General features: G+C 38.9%; 1 protein-coding gene across 8 annotated transcripts in view; it reads left to right on the top strand.

Annotated features, from left to right (window-relative positions):
- FHOD3 (formin homology 2 domain containing 3) overlaps positions 1-18,973 on the top strand; it is a 380,756-nt gene extending 361,783 nt beyond the window's left edge. For all 8 annotated transcript variants that reach the window (XM_063399128.1, XM_063399121.1, XM_063399112.1 and 5 more), the window contains one exon: positions 13,083-18,973. In XM_063399128.1, coding sequence (XP_063255198.1) covers positions 13,083-13,165 — 83 coding nt within the window. In that variant the 3' untranslated portion in view covers positions 13,166-18,973. The remainder of the gene's footprint in view (positions 1-13,082) is intronic.
- The last annotated feature ends 1,345 nt before the right edge of the window (positions 18,974-20,318 follow it).

Raw genomic sequence — 20,318 nt, 5'->3', positions numbered from 1 at the left:
CAAATAAACCTCCTGTATGTTTGCCTATTTCCATGCTTTATCCCTGTTTCCATGGTTTATCCCATGCTAAAGTATTTCCTCTGTTGGCAACACTATCTTCACATACACGTATACCAAAATCTCGTATTCCTAATTTTTGCCAGATACCTTTTTTCCCAAGGAAGCACTTGCTGCAGAAAGAACAAAACAGGATAATGATAATAAAAATACTATAGAATTTTCAATGGAACTGTCTTTTATACTCAGAAAAAAACCACTAACGGGGATTAAACATTCAGTAAATGTTTAGGCTGGGACTGATTTCCATTGTGATTAATCATGATAGAATCCAGCTCTTGTGCTTGTTTGTTCTTCAAGATCTGGATGAGACTCTTAAGTGGATTAAAAGACAGTTTCAAAACAAACATAAAGTTCAGTAGTTTAATGTCCCTTTTAGCTGACATGTGCAGAAGCTTGGAAGGAGACTTCCTAACTGAACTGCTTCACTCTGATAGACAGTCAGTATACCTGGATGATGAGTTAATGAAGTAGTTTATCTTTAAAATACACTCAGCTGGACTAATTATATGACATCTCCAGGAAATTAAGAGAGATCAGCCCTTGCTAATGCATGATGTGAGTAAAATGAGCTGAAGATATTCCGGTTAGAAACACATGAACATACAAGAAAGTAGATTTTTAGGCATATCTCAATGATTTAGATTAGCAGACACTGTGATATTTATTACCTGTAGAGCAAAGAGACCCTATTATCTGATAGGTTTGATTCATCACCTTCAATCTTCAGACACCCATACACATCTTTTGGCTTTTGCCATGAGCTTGGTATTCAATCTATTCATGGACATCAAAGAGAAACTCACTTGAAAGGAATTATTTTCCCTGTGCATCATGTTGCATATGTCTCATTGCTTTCAGTGCACAACTGGAAATCTCGTCAGGCTTACTTAGCATTCAGCAAAGATTTTAGTGAGCATGAACTGAGATACATGGTTTTAGCAAAATCAGAAACCCAAAAGATTTATATGCAGTTGCACTATAAACATTTGCTGTGGTTCCAGCAGAAGATTCTCATTGGCAAGGGATTTTTTTCCCATAAAAAAAGACTGTGAAATGTGAAGTTAAAAAAAAAAAAAATTGCTCAAGTCATTTATAGCTAGGGGAAAGCAGAACTAGGTTTATAGAAAACGTTATGTTAAATTCAGGAATTTGTTGTTATGGGAAAATGAGACATCTTGACGTGTTCATTTGAAGCATTTTACCTTTTGTGGTTGTTGAGCAGTGTGACCGTACCTGGTATGGAGAGAGTTTGGTTAGGGCATAATGATTAGAAGAGTTTGAAAGCTCAGGATAATCATCAGAACTATAAAATGGGAGGAGGAATAAGGTAGGGAGTCATTCAACAAAACACAGATGGAAATGTCTGTATCTGTTGGTTGAAGATAGGAAAGGTCATTGATAAATCAAGATATGACTAGTAGGAAGGAATTTGTTTAGTGGGAGCTGAAGTGAATTACAGAAATCTAAAGTACAAGGTAAATGCATAACAGCTGAGTTCCTGTGATGAACTGGAGAGATTCTGTGCTACACCTTTACACAGTGGAAGATTTTCAGGATAAAATTTGTCATTTAGAAGCACAGTAATCAACTGGAAGTCACTGCCTTACAATAGGTGTTCAGTGACCTGCCTACTAGAGTGGCAGTGTGTCTGAGAAAATAACATTGTGGTTGTATTTGTTCATCAGAAAGCCACCGGACTGACTGAGCTGCAGAAACTGAAATGCTCTGTCACCCCCTCGAGGTAATCGTTCAGACAGCTTCAAAGGAAATTGCCATGGGAAGCTTCTGCTGTTTTGTTGGGGTTTTTTTCTCTTATATTTATATTCTGTGTGTAAAAAAATTGACCCCAGGTACTAGAGATGTCAGTTCAGCATGTTTTAAATGTTTAAAATTAAGCATTAAAAATTAAGTTGGAAATATACTGTTTCTGTTCTTGCAGTCTAAGGGCAGTTTTCTATGAGAAGGTTTTCTATAACATTATAGGGAGATGTTCAACTTAGCAATGAAATAAATATAATATAATTAGCATTGTCTGGTTCTCCTGTGGGTTTAGGAAAGCCTTCACAAATGATGCTTTAACAAACAATGAGTGCAAAGGAAAGTTGGGATAAGAAAGTTTTAAGAATCACTCTACTTCATATTCCAAATTTCATAAAGACTAGCACTATCCTCCACAAGACACTACTTTTTACTTATGTATATTTAATTAAAGAGCCTCCCCAGAATTCCATAATAGCAAATAGCAAGATACTACTGTTTTCTTTCTTGTCCCAACTGTCTATTTAAATATAGATCCCTTAAGAGAAAATCAGTCTTCTCAGGATTAGGCTCTTGCTGAGGTGCCATCTCTGTGTTGGTCTCATTGAACTGGATGGATCTGTCTCAGGAGAATGATACAATTCCTATGAGTTACATCAGGAAAAATCATACTGCAATTTATTAAACATGAATAAGCATATGGAAGATATTTGCACTAATTCTGACATATGTTGGGCAACACTTGTGAACGCTTAGAAATTGTGAACAGCACTTGTGAATTCCTTAGAAACAAATAGCCCTGTTTGGCTATTTATTTCTAAGAAAGTAGCTCTTAAATGTTGGCTTGACTGTGCAGCACTGTTTGCATCTAGGTCTTCATCTGACCCTGGATGATGAACTCTAATGTAGGGCCTGGCTGTGACTGGTATTTGATGATGAGCAGCACAGAGATGGTTTTATCAGATGCTGCTGGAGACTCTGCATGGGGACAGCACAGAGTGAGAGGCTTGTTCTCCCACACATTGTTTTATCTCAGAGGGTCTCTCTCTGTGTGTGCACACACTCCTTTTACTCTTAAATGTTATTAAAATGGGAAAACTGCTTTAGATTTGAGCTAGAAAAGAGGGCTTGGAACACATAATGATTGAATCACAATTTAATTTAATATTTGAGTAAGATAACTTGATCAAATTGATTTGTGATGTTTAAAAAAGAGAGAGACATGATAATGCCTTGTTCTTTTATCACGCTTTGAAATCATGTGTTAGCCTAATAATACACCCTGTGACAGACCCTTGAGGTATGGAAACATCTCATTAGAATTTATTGATTTATTTGTGTAATTGCTTGCAGGGAGTAAAAAACACAAATCATGATGCAGAAATGGGTCTGAGGCATCACTCGTATGGGTGGAGATAGGAATTGAGTCAAGTTTACCTGAATCCTAGACAAGTAAACTCAGGGCTGGTGGATTAAATTTAACTACAGAACGTCCTAGGTCAGGTATTTCATACTGTAAAAGTGAAATAGGAATCAGCCTGGTGTCATCAGGTGCTAAAATGTAGGAAAGAGCTCTGCCAAAGGACCAAGCATGGAGACCAGCTTTAGACAAGTTTTAGTACCTCATGCAGCACTGCTTTGGAATAAACATGTAAGCAAACAAAGAACTACAGGGGACACTATTTGAATCCAAAGGTGCATATATTTTGTTGAGCATTCATAGGGTGCGTTATTTAACTTCTTCTTCATATTTTCTTTGTTATTTTCATCATTTTTCAGTTTCATGTCTCTCCACTTAGTTTCTCTGGCTTTGAAAATGTACAGAAGTGCCAAAATACCAGGAGGGAGACTGTTCTTCTGGTATTTATAGCCTGACTAAAAGTAGGAGTTAATGGAAATTATACTTAAAAAAAAAAAAAAAAAAAGGAAAACCTTTCAAGAAGAAAGACTATATAAAATGCTTTAAAGGCAAACAACTTTACTTTGAATTTGCAATTAATTATTTAGGATTTGAGTAGCGGGATCCTATCAGGAATTAGAGTACGGGGCAGAGTAATCTAGTTAGTGATGCATATTTAGGAACCATTTTTTGTGTTTAGAAGAAGTAAATCTATGACTGATGGTATTCAAAGTCTGTTTGTCCCTACACAAAGTACTGAGCCTTCAAAAGGGCCAATGCATGGTTTAAAAAAAATGTAATTATTGAATGAAAACAGAATGTGAGATAAAGCACTTACAGCTCTGGCAGCTGTAAAGTTATCTCTATTAGATGCCAAGATAGCTTGAGTCTTGGATGCCTTTTAAGTAATACATTCTTCCATCCTTAGGATGGCAAGATCTTTGCAAAAGTAGGAGAAAAAAACTCCATGATCTACAATAAATAAAAACAAAATAAATGAATTTAAATTATTAATAACAGTTAATGAATTAATAATAAATACAATTGACCACAGTAAGCTCTAGATTGACCTATCTGATCAGGGTGAGGTCTCTGTAGTCCCCTATCTCATCTATGCCAGAGGCCAACATCTACAGCTGTAGGAGAACGAACAGGAGAGGTATAATCACAGAAGCATAGAATCATTCAGGTCAGGTTCATTCATCATTCAGTCATTCAGGAAAAGGCCTCCAAGTTCATCAAGTCCAACCTTTGACTAAGTACCACCATACCTGCCTGTTGCATAAGCATTAGCCATCAGTTGCATAACCCATAGGACTTACCATGATGTTTGATAGTCATAAATTTATTTAAATCTTGAAGCTGAATAGCTGGTTCCATGTTTTCAGTTTTGTCCATTGTAATTGATGGCATACATAGTTGTGATTGTTGATAGCAACACCGTTTCTAAGCTGGCATACATTTATTTGTAAGTGTTCAGTTTCTGCTTTACAATGTGTATTACGGGATTTTTTAATTACTTTCTTTTAAGATATCTGATTTTGACAGATAGGGGTAGACATTCTACTTTTTGCATGTCCAAATGTATAGTACCTATGTATTTTGTTTGGCAGTCTCCATAGCCAACAGATGTTGGCTGTTTCAGACCATACCTCTCATACCTCAGGGTTTGTTCAAGAGTGTCCTAGCCTGGTCCTAGCACTGTAGAGGGAATTTGCAATCATCCTGTACAATTCTACATCATGTAGCCTTCAAAACAAAAGGGTTTTTAAAAGGCTGGTTTAAATAGCTAGTTTAAAAAATTGCATGTGCAAGAGGCTTAAATTCATTTTCCACTCACTATTTTAGAGGAATTTGTGAGTCATTTCTAAAATAAGCATTTTTTATTCTGATAGAAATTATTTCTTTTGGGGCGTGCAGCCTCACACTCTGTGATTGAAACAACTTTTTTATTTTTTTTAATAGAGGTCACATAACAATTTATCCCAGCCTGCACCAATATGTACATTCCTTAACTTTATGTTGGATTCGTGTGCCACTATTACAGATTTTGTGGATTATAGTATTTGCTTAAAACTGAGCAGCATTATTGTAATACACCAACTGAAAAAGGGGCGAGAAGTAATTGCATTGATGTGGGAAGTCAGAATTAAATATGCAATGTTTACAAAAACCATATCTCTTTTATCCCTGTTTATTTCACTTCAGAGGGAGAAGAGAGATAGGAACACTACACAGACATTCACATGTACATGTACATTACAACCCAAGCACAAAGGGCATGATGTGGGAACAAGGAGAAAACTGCTGCTGTGATGGGTGGTCCCAGGTGGTTTTAGAGTAGCTGTCACCTCATGGGACTAAATGCCTGTCCAGGTGAAGCCACTGTCCCCCAGGATCTGGCAGCATAGGCGGACCATCCTTGTGTTGTGTCTCCAGCATTGGGGGAACCAAATGCAACTTCCCATGGGCTTCTAGACAAGGATTTACAGATGCTGGAATCTCTCTGGCCATCTCTTCCTAGCCTAGTGGCACTTCCTTAATGTCAGGAGAGAGCAAGCTGAACGTAATGCAGGGAGAACTGGCAGGAGATGAGCAGCTGATAAATAGCAAGTGCTATCAATGTTATATGTAGGAAAAAAAACCCCTTCCTGTTCCTGATCACAGCATAATGGCATTGACTTTTTTATATAAATACCATTCTGATACAGTTTTGCTACTTTTTCAGCTGTGGTTCTGTAGGAAGAAGAAATAACTTTACTCCATTTGTTTGCATCTTACAGGAGATGCAAATTGTTGGTTTCACTAGTGCCACTTTGCCATTCACTGCATCAGTGAATTCATCTATGTTGCCCTCTGATTTCATTTTAACTGATGTGTTATAAAGGTAAAGGCTTTTGAATTCTTGTCACAGGATTCATTCCCAGAAGTAGATACCTAAATTTTAAGTATTTAAAAATAAATGGATTGTTGAGTTGCACACCATTAATCCAAATTTGATAGAATGTGTATTTTGTTTGCTTTCTCTTGGTGTTAAAGTAACTTGCAAATTTTTCTCCGGTCAGAAATTCCTTATTTGCATCACCCTTCCTTCCTGAAAGACCATGTCTTTCAGCATCCTAGTAAGAACTCGGCGGCAGCGAGTTGCTGGCTGACCAGATCTCTGGGTTTTTCTGGAAAGCAGCTCGTCTGGGAACGAGAGACGCAGAGAGGCACGGGCGGCGTTTGGCGCTGCCCTTCCGGAGAGGTGCAGCGAACAAACGCGATCTCCTGAGCGCCTTTGCAGAGCACGGCGCTGCCACAGCTGCCAGAGAGAGCCCTCTGCTGCCGCCGAGGAGATCAGCAGGGGGAGCTGGGAGGGCAGGGATTTACTGGGACACCAGGGTCAGAGGTGTTTGCAGGGAGGTCTCTCTTAGAAGATGAACAAACTGTTTCACAAAAAGCTGGTTTGCATTTATCTTGCCCCAGAACTATGGTCAAGAAATTATAGCTAGATATAGATAGATATAGATTAGATATAGCTATAGCTATAGCTATAGCTATAGATTAGATATAGATATAGATATAGATATAGATATAGATATAGATATAGATATAGATATAGATATAGATATAGATATAGATATAGATATAGATATAGATATAGATATAGATATAGATATAGATATAGATATAGATATAGATATAGATAGATATGATTTTTCTCTAATATGAATTTCTCTAATAGGCAGAATAGCGCCATCTGATTAATGAATTTACAAGATTGTTTTGATCACAGTTATTTTTCATCTGATGGGCTCATAGAGAGGATGCCTTTTGCTGTTTTATTCCCCAATGTGGATTCCTAATGGGAATAATTAATTTGCATTCTGCAGAGCCCAGGTCCTCAAGCTTGGTCACACTCCCCTGCCAAATCACTCTCCAAGATATTTCTGTGTTCAGAGCCTGATAAACCCCCTTAGTGGGTCATTTTAAAATTCTAAAGGAAAGGTAAAGGCTGCAGGCCTTAAACTTACATTGGATGATTTACTTTTTGTATCCCATATTGTGTCTTTTTTCAGCCTGTGCACTGTTCATGCATAGTCTGGTCTTGAAAACAGTGTGTAGTGACTCAGTCGTGTCTCACTGTATACTCAGTCATGCAGCCTTGGTTGCTGGTGAGCTTTATACCCTTGATGCTTTACCTATGATTAGTGGAATCACTTCTGACTGGTGAAGTTAAGTGGGAGAAATTTTGAAAGAGGTGGCAGCAGGATTGTTTTTAGTAGTACTTCTTCATAGTGGAATTCATTAAATTAGGGGAAATTTGTCATAGAAGGCTTTCAAGGAAGGAGCTAAATCTTCTTTTCTGCTCTACTTTTGGGACTGTGTAAATGATGATCTGTGAAATACATCAAGTTGGTAACTTTAACAGTTGCAACTCCATGTTAAATATTACTTTGAAAACGTGTATGCTCCTCATGCAGCCCAGGTTCTCTAAAGCAATGTTAATTTTTGTTCCCTATAACATAAGCCACCTGGAGATAAAAAACAAATTTAGCTTTCCTTATGGAGTACCAGTTTGTCCTTTCCCACTGTTAGACTCCTCTTTATGTCACAGCCACCATAAGTTACACCCAGAGGTGGTTGTGACCTACTAAATTTCTTTTTAGGAGAGATTTGTGCCATCTATGAAGGGTTGAGAGGACTCAAAGCAAAGCTGCAGAATAATAATACATAACAATGTGTTGGTTCTGAGAGCTTTCTATGTGGCTGACCCAGACAAAGACCACATTACAGTTGTCTGTGCTTCTTCAGAGAAATGTGTGATATACTCCAAAAATTCACCTACAAATCTCCATAAGAAAATCACTACTCCTATGCATAATGTTATAGTATTTCTATTAAGCATTTAGGCCTACATGTATTAAGCAATAATATATGCATAATTAAACATAATTTACATGGACAGTGGCATAAAAATATGACAAGAATTAAAATAAGAAAACATGAGCAAGGCTGTCTAGACTGAATTTTTGAGTTGCAAATTGCTGTTACTGGACTCACTGTAATAAAGTCCAGGACAATATGTTAAATGTAAATATATGAGAACATAGACTAAGTGTGCAATCTGGATGTGGATAGATAAGAGAAAAAAAACCCTAAGATACATTAAATGAAATGAGATGATGAAGCTGGCCTGTATTGTCTCTTATAATCTGCCCTTCCTGTTGTCCTCACTGTGTAATTTACAGCCACATGGAATTTTCTTTGTTCAAATCAGCAACTTTCAGCTGTTTTACCTTTGCAGCCAGGACCAGGGGAATGTTCAGTGGCTGCCACATCTTTGTAGCAGGAATGGCACTCATTCTGTGACTGCATGAGCAGGAGAATGGTCAAATCTATTCTGCCTTACAAGTGACTCACACAAATGTAGACACACCTGCCAAAAGCCATTGCAAATGCTTGCAAATGGCACCAGCCAGACTGATCTTTAATGTTCGTTGAATCTTAAGGAAAGAAAAAAAAAAGGTAGCGAGAGAGGAAATTAGAAGTGCTACTTGCTCTTTAAAAAACCAGCCAAACCCTAGATAATTATATTCTCTGACAAAGCTATGCTTCAGGAATTACCTTTTTTTAAACTTTTCCAGTGTAGTGCGAGGGCTGTGGATCTCTGTAGATTTTGACCCAACAGGCAGAGTCAAATTCATTGAGTTCATCATAAGCACACTGCATTCTGCCAGGATATCAAATAGAATTCTAGATTTCATGATTAACAAAGAATATCATATCCTGTAACCCCAGAAAAACAACTTTTAATTTCTTGGTTATGGGATCTCAGTAGGCTTTGCTTGTGACAAGAGTAAAAGTTATTTTCTCTCTATGTTATGTTTCTATAGCAAATGTTTTAAAAATTGCTTGAAGAACCTAAAAGGTCATTTGAAAGTCTTATTTTTATTGTCACTGCCTCCAAAATACATTCCATAACTCAGTTTAATGTGATCTGCAGCAGGCCAAGAGTTTTACAAGCCAAGATATTATGTCTAGTCCAGTTAGAGACATGGCAAAGTTCAGTGAAGCAGGGAGAGTGAAGACCTAGGCTGAGAAATGTAATCTTGCATTGTCTATAAAACATGGAAGGAAAATACCTCTCTGCATTCAGTTTTGATGAGGAACATGTTCATGACCTAAGGTAGAGGAACCCTACCAAGCTTTATGAGGAAATAGACAAATGACTGAGGACATCTGTGTAACAGAGTGTCAAGATAAGGTTCACCCACCTCCCACAGCAGTTTTTGCTCCTGTAGATAACTCAGCTTTCTCCTGGTTTCATCACCCACAAGCCTCCATATTCAACAAGTCAGTGCAGAGAATAGTGGGGCTGGAACTTGTGTTACTATGTATCCTGCACCCATCCACTGTATCTTCAGACAAGGAAATGTACTGTAATTTGTCCATATTAGATACAATTTTTATATAAAGAGACCCTTTTTTAAACTACTTTCATCTCTCTAAGTACATAATACTTCAAACTTCACATAAGTGGCTTCATTTGTGTCAGACTGGCCTGTTGCATTAGAGGGTTAAGAATTCCCTCATTTGAGTCTGAGCCATGGTTCTGTCAGCTGCTATCCTTCCAGGGGCCCATTGATGGTGGACAGCTTTAATCTTGCCAGTGGCCACAGTATATTGCAGTATTTGGCCCCACATGCTTAGTTTATACGAGTCAGCTACCATCAGTTTTCATGGGAATCATTCTTTCACTGAAAATACTCTTCACATCTTTGTTTTTTTTATTATTTTCTTGACAATCTCATTATGACCACCAAAGTTCTGCATTGTTTGGAGCTCTTTTTTTTCTTTTTTTCTTTTTTCCTGCTGGCCTTAATACCTTAAGTCACTGTAATATTTTAAACCTAAGTTATCATTCTCTGTATTAAAGGAGAGTTAAGTTAGAACTGAGGGATGTTTTGTTTAATTTCTTGAGTATTGTCATCCCTGCTTGTTTTCCAATGGCACAAAAATACAAGTGTGGGGTTGGTTTCCAGTCTTCTTGTGTGAACCATACAGCAAACCCAGATCAGGGCACTTATCTTTGCCACCTGCTACATAAAGGATTTCTTTTCTTCAGTCATCAGAGGGTTAATACAAAAGGATGTCAGTCTAATACTTTTGTATGTTTGATAGGTAGGCATCTGGAGATTCAGAGGCTTATCTTGGTTAACATAAAGAAGACTACTTGCTTTTCCATGAAGATGGTTTCTACCATGCTATTTTAACTCCTAATTATGGTTTCTGAATATAAACTCCTGTAGTTTTCTTCAAACAACCCTATATGTTATTGGAGATCCATTTGGCTTTTCCTAGTAAACTAGTAATTCTCTTAGTCAGGCTAATGGAGGAATTTAAACAACTATGTTCTGCTTGGTAGAAGTTACAGGGGCGCTCACTTCCCTTTCTGTTTTTAGATAGAGTCTCAGCTCAAATATTTGTGCAGTAGCAATTGTACTGACCCAAAGAAGGTTGTTCTAGATTTATCATAAATAAGAGCAGAATTTAGCTTAGTCCAATACCTAACCAGTCTTAGAAAATACATCAGTTCCTGTGAAATGTTTACAAACAAGAATAACAATTTATTCTCTTCCTGTCTGACAAGACAAAATAGCTTTGTTTTACAGTAGTTACTGTGCTCAGTTTGAAAATGTGAGTGAGTGTGGTCTGAGAGAGTTGGGGATATGTGTGAGAGCAGTCCTGAATGCATTTGGTTTGACACTTCCACAGAAGTGTCTAAAACATGGAAATCGGTTCCACATTTGGTTTTCCAGTTCACTTTTGCATCAGTGGGAAGATGTAATGTCATCTAGACAGTCACCCTGGGAAAGTTTGATCCACTGTATTTTTTGGCATGACACTATTGTCTGGTGGTCAAACAAGCTACAGTCCATGTTTGGCTGTTGATATTAGAGAGGGTAAAGAAAAAAGCATTTGGGGAGAGGCAGTGCAGGCAGCTAAGCAGGTGAAATACACAGGGAAATCTTTGGTTTAATATGACAGGAATGTTTGCACTGCAGCTTTCTTGGATTTTTTCTTCCCCTCCGGATACAGTTCATTGTGATTCAGAAATAAGCATAGGGTGATTCACTGAGACCTTAAGATCCTAAGGTATTCCACAGCATGTGTCTAGAAATTAACACTTGTCACCATGGACATTTTAGATATCAATTCTGAGAAGCCAGAAAGTGTGCCAGTGATAAGAACTGACTCAAAAGTCCTGTTGGGTATTCTTCACCAAGGAGATGGGAACATTTTCTGAAGTTTATTTCTCTTCTGGTTGTATTTTTTTTGTCTTTCCTAAACTTAGGTTTGTTAGTTTCATTTAACCTTGCAGTTCTTTAAGCTAAGTATTGGTAAACTTTGAAGATGTTGCTGATCAGTGTTGTAGGAAAAACTGAGAATCCTAAAAGGCTTTCATGCAGACCCCTGGTGGTGGTTGATAATACAAATAATGTAGGAGAAAGGAGTGAGCTTTGACAAAAAGTTTTCAAGTAAGGGTTTGATAATGGAGGAACTAGAAATGTGGCACTCCCAGCTCATTTGATTAACCTCAGTAACTGATGAAAGTGGTTTGACAATCGAACATAGATCCTGTTCATTCAACCTGCATGGTATCAAATATTCAGATACACCATGTTCTTCCTTTATCTTATCCCCTTGTTTTCTATGCCAATCCATTCCCTTGTCTCACTCCTGCTCAACCCTTGAGTGTGACCACCCAGTTTCAGTTACATGGACTGAATATCTCAGTAAATGAGAGCTCTTCATTGTGCTAAATAATGCAAAAACCTCCTTGACCACTCTTGGCAATTGGTTTCTCTAAGATTAGTTTCCTCTAGGGTTCACTCTTTCAAGGCTCCAAATATATTCTATTGAATATTAAGTCACTGTTTATGCTTTGCATGCAGCTTGAACTTCTCAGTGTGCATTTTGTACTTGAGGAACAATAAAGTCTGAACACCCCACTTGTGTCTTGAATTAAAGCCCATCCACCTGAAAATCATAGCATCAGTAAAACTAGGAGGACATTGATGTTCAGTGTGTGCAGTCACACACTTGTTTTGGAATAAAAGAGGCAATCACAAATTTTTAAACTCTTGTCAGGGCTAGTGTTCAGAACACTCTATGGAAAATTAAGAGACAAGATTTTGGCTTAAATTCATCATTTAAATTCAGCTAAAATGCTTCAGACTGCCAATACATAGATGACACAAATGGCACTAGGATGGAGGAACATTACAAAAGAAAGGGGAGCATGTATGAGAACAGTAGTTTTAATGATTTTAATCAACCATAGTCATGTTTGTAGTCTTTTAACTTTGAGGGGGAGGGTTTTACACATTTAAAGAGTCTCAAAGGATTTCATAGTGATAAATTCAATAGATGCCTATAAAGATCCCAAAGCTCTTTTTAAAAATTCTTATGACATTATAAAATAATAGGGCAGATGATACTTTCTGTGGACTGAAAATCAACTGATAAAATTTCAGAAAGAAAGAAAGAAAGTCTTAAAAACCTGGCATATTTTTCCTTAAAACTTTTTGTTGACTAAATGTCAAAATGACAAATGTGTTTTTGCCTGACTGTTTGAAGTTGCTGTTGATGCTTCCATGAATTTGCCATAGGTCATTACTCAGTGATTATGAACTTGAGGCCCTAAATAGATAGCAACTTTTGATTTAATAGAACTTGCATGTTAACAGGGGATTTTGCAGCTGAAAGTCTTGTGTAATTACTGATTCTAATTGTTTGCATTTTCTTTGTTGTTTTTTATTTTCTTTTGTTTGGACTTGTTTTGTTTTGTCTGCTTTTGGAATTCATGACTGTACAGTGAGAAGGACACTAAAGAGTGGGCTAACACCAGAAGAAGCCAAAGCACTGGGCCTCATCAGCACTTCTGAGATGCAGGTTTGACATCCCAGGGGTGGCAGCAAGAAGAGCCGTTCATCTGAAGCACACAGGCTGACAACCCTCCAGCGAGGCATTGAACTGCCAGCCTCCTCTGCTGCTCCCAACATCCTGTCCTCTGTTAGTTCAGTTTTAATAAGCAACAAACAGCAAAACCCCACATCCAGGGCAGAAGGAGGATGTGCCACAGCTCAGCAGGACATCCAGACGGTAACTGAGGAAGCATTTGAGTGTTCCTAAGTGAAAGCACATGGCTTCTTCTTCTCATGGTGTGTTGATGTGGGTAGGAGGGGGCTCTCTGAGTTATCTGTCATTACGTGAGCTGCGTTTGTGTTGGCTTTCCTTGTGCCCTGTTTTAGTCATTGTAAATGTATGGCATTTTGTCAGTGCAAGGAACAGTCCTTAAAGAGGCAAAATAACTCCTGTTACAGCAACCCAAATTTTCCTCAAGTAGATTCATTAAGCAAAGATGCACAGCCTGTGCAACCCTGTGGTCTGTTGGGTTTTGTATTATTTTGCCACCAAAGAATGTAAAAATGTATGTGTACCTTTGTATATGTACAGAATGAATGTGTGGACATGTGTGCATGTATCTGTACATATGCAGTCATGGTGGGAAATCATGCTTTTGCTGGAGCCAGCTGGACCGTGATTTTCACTGTGGGGCCTTACTGTTCCACCTGGACAGGAGGAAAAGAATGTCTTTTTTGCAGGAACTCAGTGTTGTTCAGTGTGATTCACCTGTGGGGCAGGCCATGGCCTGCAGTACACGTGGAGAGTTTAGGATCCTGAATTCATGTGCATGAATGCACACTCATACTGTACATAGCAGCATGCACACAGAGGAGAGAACACTGTTCCTCCCTCTGGTTGAGCTGTGGTTGTGCTCTGCATTTGTGCAGTTTCGGAGAGATCTACGTCAACAGTTTTACACACCTGATAAATACATTTGGATGCTAAGATCAAGAAGTTTTGTTCACTTGCCTGTGCCCTTCATGCTGCTTTTCTCTGCTGCAAGATAATGTGGTGGTGATTTTATTTCAGTTTAAGGCATCTGAATATGAAATAGCCCTGCTAAAAAGCCTGCTGTGTTTTTGCTGTTCTTTACTGGTTTTTTGTGATTATCCTTGATACAAGTGGAGTGGGTACCACAGTAAACAACTCCAATATATTTGCCCTTATCTCACAGTTTTATAACTGACTTTTGTAACTGCCCTCAGCATGTTTGAAGAACCTTTAGTCAACTCATCTGCCTTTAAGTGGAGGACATATACAGCAGTGAAGATGAATTGAACAGTCACCCCAGACAGTGCTGAAATATTTTGAAGAGAACTGCAAACAACATTAACATAAAAGGGATCTTTTTAAGCCAAAGTCTGTATATGGCCAATAGATTCTCAAGGATGCACAAGATTGTCTCTTTCCATTGCCTTAGCCTCTAAGATTAAGGGTATGTCTAAACAGCAGTAAAAGCTGAGACTTTCTTCAAGCTGGTTAACTGAGGAACTGCAGTTTAGTCATGGTAACAGGATTTGATTTTGGCTGCAAAACACACTTGGAAAATAGAATTAAATAATTGTCTATGCTGGGGTCCTAATGCCATAGCTACGTTGCTTCTGGCACCCAGACCAGGTCCGGTACTTCAAGTTATTCTATTCTGCTCTCTTTAAGGACAGGATAATCACTGAAGATTGTTCAAGAGAGTTGAACCAAACACAATAAACCTTTGAAACCATGGTCATTCATCCATCACATTGCATTGAGCACAGCATCCGAGTGATGACAGAGCCAGGTAGCTGACAACACTGCAGTGAGACCTGTGGCTGAACATCCTACCTATTGCTGTCCACCCTCTTGATTGTAACATTTCATTCTTTATCTGCCAATGCCTTGGATCTCCCATGGAATAAGAAGTCACTAATGAGCAATGGTTCTTAAGATCAACATAGAGTTTGATGTGGTTTTCCCCTCAATTTGTTAAAAAGCCAATTTTACAAGTAGACAGAAGGCAGTAGTTGGATAATCAATACAATGTGTGGTGTTTTTGAAGGCTATGGAAAGGAAGAAGCTGGTTAGGAAACAGAAGTGGCATATAACTAATTTCACTGTAAAATAGGCAAGACCTATGAGCATCTGGATTTTAAAGTGGATCTTTATGTGCTGCTCACTGCTGCAGACTTTTAAAATCTTGCTTAAGGATGCTTAGAACAAAGAACTGAAGGTCATGGGGGTTTGTGGAGGTGTTTGAAGTCTGAAACAAGAAGAAGACACCCTGAATGTAATGGTTATGTTGAGCTGTGCTACTTGCTAAGTGATAAAAAAAGCAAAAACACAACAAAGTACATTTATGCTGTCAGAGATCCTATATTTGATTGGAGGGAGAAAGTCAAACGAATCTTTAAAAATTAATATTTTAATTAAATTTTAATTAAAGTTAATTTTAATTAAAATATGCTGAATGTGCAGAATTGGTGACCTGACCACTTGGCTGTTTGTGGCCACTTTCTAACAGGGAACAAATTTGTGTTTCATTGAAGCATAGTAGATTATCTGTCTCTGAAACATAACATAGCTGATGAATTACTAATAGTTGGGTGTATGTATTTTCCAAATTGTGCAAAAATTGTGCAAAACTTTATACGTTCCTTATCATGGAGAACTTTAAGTATGGGGAATAATATAGGTTGAAATAAGTTCAGTGGAAAAAAAAAAGGTGTTTTCTTTCAGATTCTGTGGATGTAAGTGTCTTACCTGTGAAGCAGATTCTTCCTTTTCTGTTCTTCCATGGCATTTGTTTTTTGTTTGTGCTCTCTAGCTGTAAGACTGATAGCAACTTTTCTGAAGAATAACTTGGTCTTGCTTATGCAGTAGTATACAGTCAGATAAATTCCACTGTCCTCAGCATTTATTGCAACAAAATCATCAGAGATAATGTAGCACTACAGGAGAGATTTCCATTTTGGTTCCTGATAAAAATGACTAACTAATCTGTAAGGTGGCAGTATTTCCTCCAGAGTCTGCCAGCATGTCCTGACTGTGGGGATAACATTTGTTCCTGTTCATCTAACTAGTGGATTCCAGATGAGGTGGAGGAATCTAATATATCTGTATGCCTCTCTCTGTCTAGTGAGGTTGTAACCTTCAGGTTTTGAGCTGATGCCTGCCCTTCCATCATTGGAAGAGCCCACCATAAGGATTTTACACTTGTTTTAAGACAAGTTTTGTGTGAGATGTGGATTGGTTTCTGACAAACGTAAGAGTCTTGGGTGCACAGTGTAGTAACACATGTTCCCATTTCTCACTCAGAGATCCATGAAGGCTGTTTTTAAACCCTTGCAGCCATAATAACTACCTCTCTTCCCTTTCCTTTGATAGATACAGTCAGCTGCAAATGCAGTGCCCAGAGCACTGTGTCTGTTTGGCTGCCACCATAATGCCTTCCTGATCTGGATGCTGAGGTAAACTTTAGCACATGAAATAACCTCCAAAGGGAAGCTATCCTAATTTTCCTTCATCTCACTTGATGTTTAGAAGCAGACTGCATGCAAATACTTTCTATAATCTCACTCCCAATTGGAGATAACGCTCAGGAGCAGGTGCGTGGCTGCAGTGAAGGAACCCCCAGGGAATGCTTGCGTGCCACACTCGAGAGTGAAAGATCCCTCACAAAAGTTAAATTCATCACTCTTCACCTTTCAGTCAGGCCAGGCACCAGGCTCATGGATTCCAGATGTTTTATAGCTCCTTGGCTGCTATGTATGACCTTTCTGTTTGATAGCTCCTTGTCCATAATCCAAAATCAACAAAAGAAAATGGTGGTTTAATGAGGGTCTTTCTCCCTTAAATACTGGAAGCAGCTTCAAACATGATTTCAAAAATACATTTCTTTTTCTCTTTTGACACCCTTTCTTAGTGAATCTCTGCAGTGGTCCACTCTGTCAGCAAAATAAGGCATCAGTTTTGTAGGTAGACAAGACTTTGGCTTTAGCATAATAGATAATCACATGTGAATATCAAGAAATGAGTTATTGTCCCAATTTAACAGGAATTTTGAGTTAGTCTTGATGTGAGTGAACAGCAAGGGCCTCCTTTAAGGTTCTGCAGGACAGCACCATAAATCTCTGGTGTGCTGTGCTCTAAGTGTACCCTGGCCAACACTAAAAACTATTAAGAAGTTACATTTGAGGACTTCAACAACCACTGCAACCCCAAGGGTCACGAAGCCATTGTAGGTGCAGCAAATGGTTCCTTTTGTCAGGCATCTGCCCTGCAGCCGCCTCCCTGGGGATGTAAACACAGCAAGTGGCTGTCCAAAATGCTTTGGAAGCCGTGTGGCTGATGGCTGTAGTCTGTGTTCAGCTTCACTGTGCAGCTGTGGCTATTGCAGTGCTTTGATTCCACTGAGATGAAATGGGAGCAAGGTGCCAGCCCACCAGTTTCACATCCTTCATCCTTCCACTGCAGCTCATGGACAGGTGCAGGCACTACCTGCCTCTATCCAAAGGATGCCTGGGGCCATGGTGTTAGGCAGAAGCAGGAGTATATTCCTCTCCCCTTTTCACTCCTGTAGCTTCACCGCACGTGTTCCAGCCCTCCCGCTGCCTTCCCGGCGGGCTGCGTGTGCGCTGCCGGGCAGCCTGACCCTGGGACACAGTCGGGGGGTGGCTCTGTGCTGGCAGCAGCACAACACGAGAAACACTTGCTTAAGCTGGAAGGGATACAACTGTTGATGTTCCTCTGGAGAAAAAACTGCCAGGTACTTACAGGCTCTGAACGAAAATAAACTGAAGTGGTTTTGAATGAGAAAATATTTGGTTGTAGGCAACCATTGAAAACCATTCACAAACATTGAACAGCCTGTAAGGCCCACCTTCCTTTGCTTCAACTAGGGCAGCAATTGGCTCAATTGGCGTTTCAGATGTGACCCCAAGAATTTTTTGGCAAGCAATTTAATAGCTACATAGCTAGGAGTTTCAGAGATGTATAGTTTGATGCTTATGCCAAAAAAGAAAAAAAATTAATTACTCCATTTCACATTGAGTGGCAGATAAAGATATATTTTGTTTAATCATTATCTAATACGGAGGCTTCTGTGAAAGAAAAGGTTTATTTGTAGCATTGGATGCATTTCTCCTTTTTAAAGACTGTCTTTGCGCATATAGTGTCCTTTTTTTGTGAGCTGGGAATTGTAAAAAAATGTAAAGTAGAAGAGGACATGTTTCTTAGACAAAGGAGAAACACTGTAAAATTGTGTAAATGTCACTACTCATGTTTTTCCATGTTCTGTGTAGCATAGTGTAAAATAGGCACTCCAGCAGTGTTATTCTGTGAATTGTAATTTAAAAAACAAGCCATGCATGGTCAGAGATATTATCTACAGGTCCTTTTGGTTGAGTTTTTGGTTTTGTTTGTTGTGTTCTCATTTTAGGTGAATTCATCCTATGTTAAATTTAATTGTCCATGAAAATGCATTTTTGTTTCTGTTTTATTTCATAAAGAACTTGAATTACTCTTTTAAGATTTTATTACACACAAAGCTCACCCACCATTGTATTGATCCTTCAGAAGCTGTGTCACGTTTAGTATAAACCAGGGGAGATTTTATTTTTATCTGCCTCTTCTACCCCCACTCTTCCCACTTTACTGTCTGGAAGATCCAATCGCACCCAATTTCATTTTCCTGTGCCATGCAGGGTCAATGTGGAAAACTGACCGCAGACCAGTGTCCAAAATTTCTTGATATAAGTAGTTAAAAAGCTCACCTCTACAGCGTTGTGTAAACACATCTTGCAATAAAGCTTTATAAAGCACTGACTGGACTGGTCTGGTTTTGTTGATGAAGCCAATCGTGGGAGCTTGGGTGTAAAATGGATGGGAAGGGAGATCATGAATTGTTTTTCCTCATATCTTCCTTGTAGCTGCAATGCCATCTCATGGACATCAAAACAGCTGCCATTAAGCCATCTGGGTGGCTTGATCATAAGAAACTGATCTTTTACACCTAGTTCCATAGTTTGAGCCTAATGCCTAATCTTGAGTGAAGAGAGTGAAAATGTGTGTCTGGTTCTCCAGGCTTTCAGTACTCTAGCCCTACAAATCCTCACTTCAACGTATGTGGCACTGCCATCAGCTTGGAGTAGGTTCCTGCCTAAAAAATACTCAGTGCATGGAGAGCACAGCGTAAAGGTATGAGATTTACAGAAGCAAGCATCAATAAGATGAAAGACAACCTCTGTGTGGGGAAGCTTTTCACATTGCCTCTGCATCAAGATGTGAAACGCTGTGCCTGCCAGAGCTTCAAAGCTCTAAAGGTGGCCTGTAAACAAGAGTTGCCTTTAACTTGGCTGAAACACATTTCGTGCATCATGGTGGAATGTATTTTTCTAGTGGCTGCCTGTTGAGCATGCCTGGAGAGGCAGTGGTCTGTCAGTTTGCTCTCTTTGCTGGTCTCTGATGCTTTCTTTTACTGCTATTTCCCAGCACTTGAGAGAGACTGAGTTGACAAAGGTGGCATCCCTGCCCCCACAGAAGGTGAGCTGAGTTCTGCCCATGGGTTCAATGACTATGGTGACAAGGGGTCAAAGTGACATGTAGGAGCTCAAAATGCTCAGACTTCCACTGCTAGTCCTGGGAAAAAGCTGCTCACAATTGCTCTTTTGAGTTGCACTTGTAATGAGGTCAAAATGTATTATTCTAAGACAGCTGCACGTGTTCATAGCACCCTGGAAAATAAAGTAGGTTGACAGAGAGTCAGAGAGAATTTTCACCTGTGGTTTCTGAGATTGTAGGAGCTGATATACAAGGCTAGGTATGTAAGCCTATCTCCTTTTTAATTAGTTTTTAAAGTTATTTCAAATAAAAAAGGTATTTTTTGGGATATGGCTGCATCCCCGAAAGAGCTGCTTAGCATTCCAGATGCACTGGTGTAAAGTCTAGAGGATGAAAGGCTACCAGCCAGAAATGTGGTAATGCTTTTTAAAATAAATATATAAACCAAGTTTATTGGCCAGACACTTTTCTATCACAGCATATCCATTAGGAGTTCTAAATTCCAGATGTGCAGTGACAATGCGTACATATATTTTTCAGACGTGGTGCCCAGTCAGAACTCGTATGTTGTCACAGAGAAGCCTCTGGCCTGTAGTCAGGGAACAAGTAT

This window comes from Prinia subflava, chromosome 1, assembly GCF_021018805.1.
Source record: "Prinia subflava isolate CZ2003 ecotype Zambia chromosome 1, Cam_Psub_1.2, whole genome shotgun sequence".
Lineage (NCBI taxonomy): Eukaryota > Metazoa > Chordata > Aves > Passeriformes > Cisticolidae > Prinia > Prinia subflava.
This window is presented reverse-complemented; position numbering and strand designations above follow the sequence as displayed.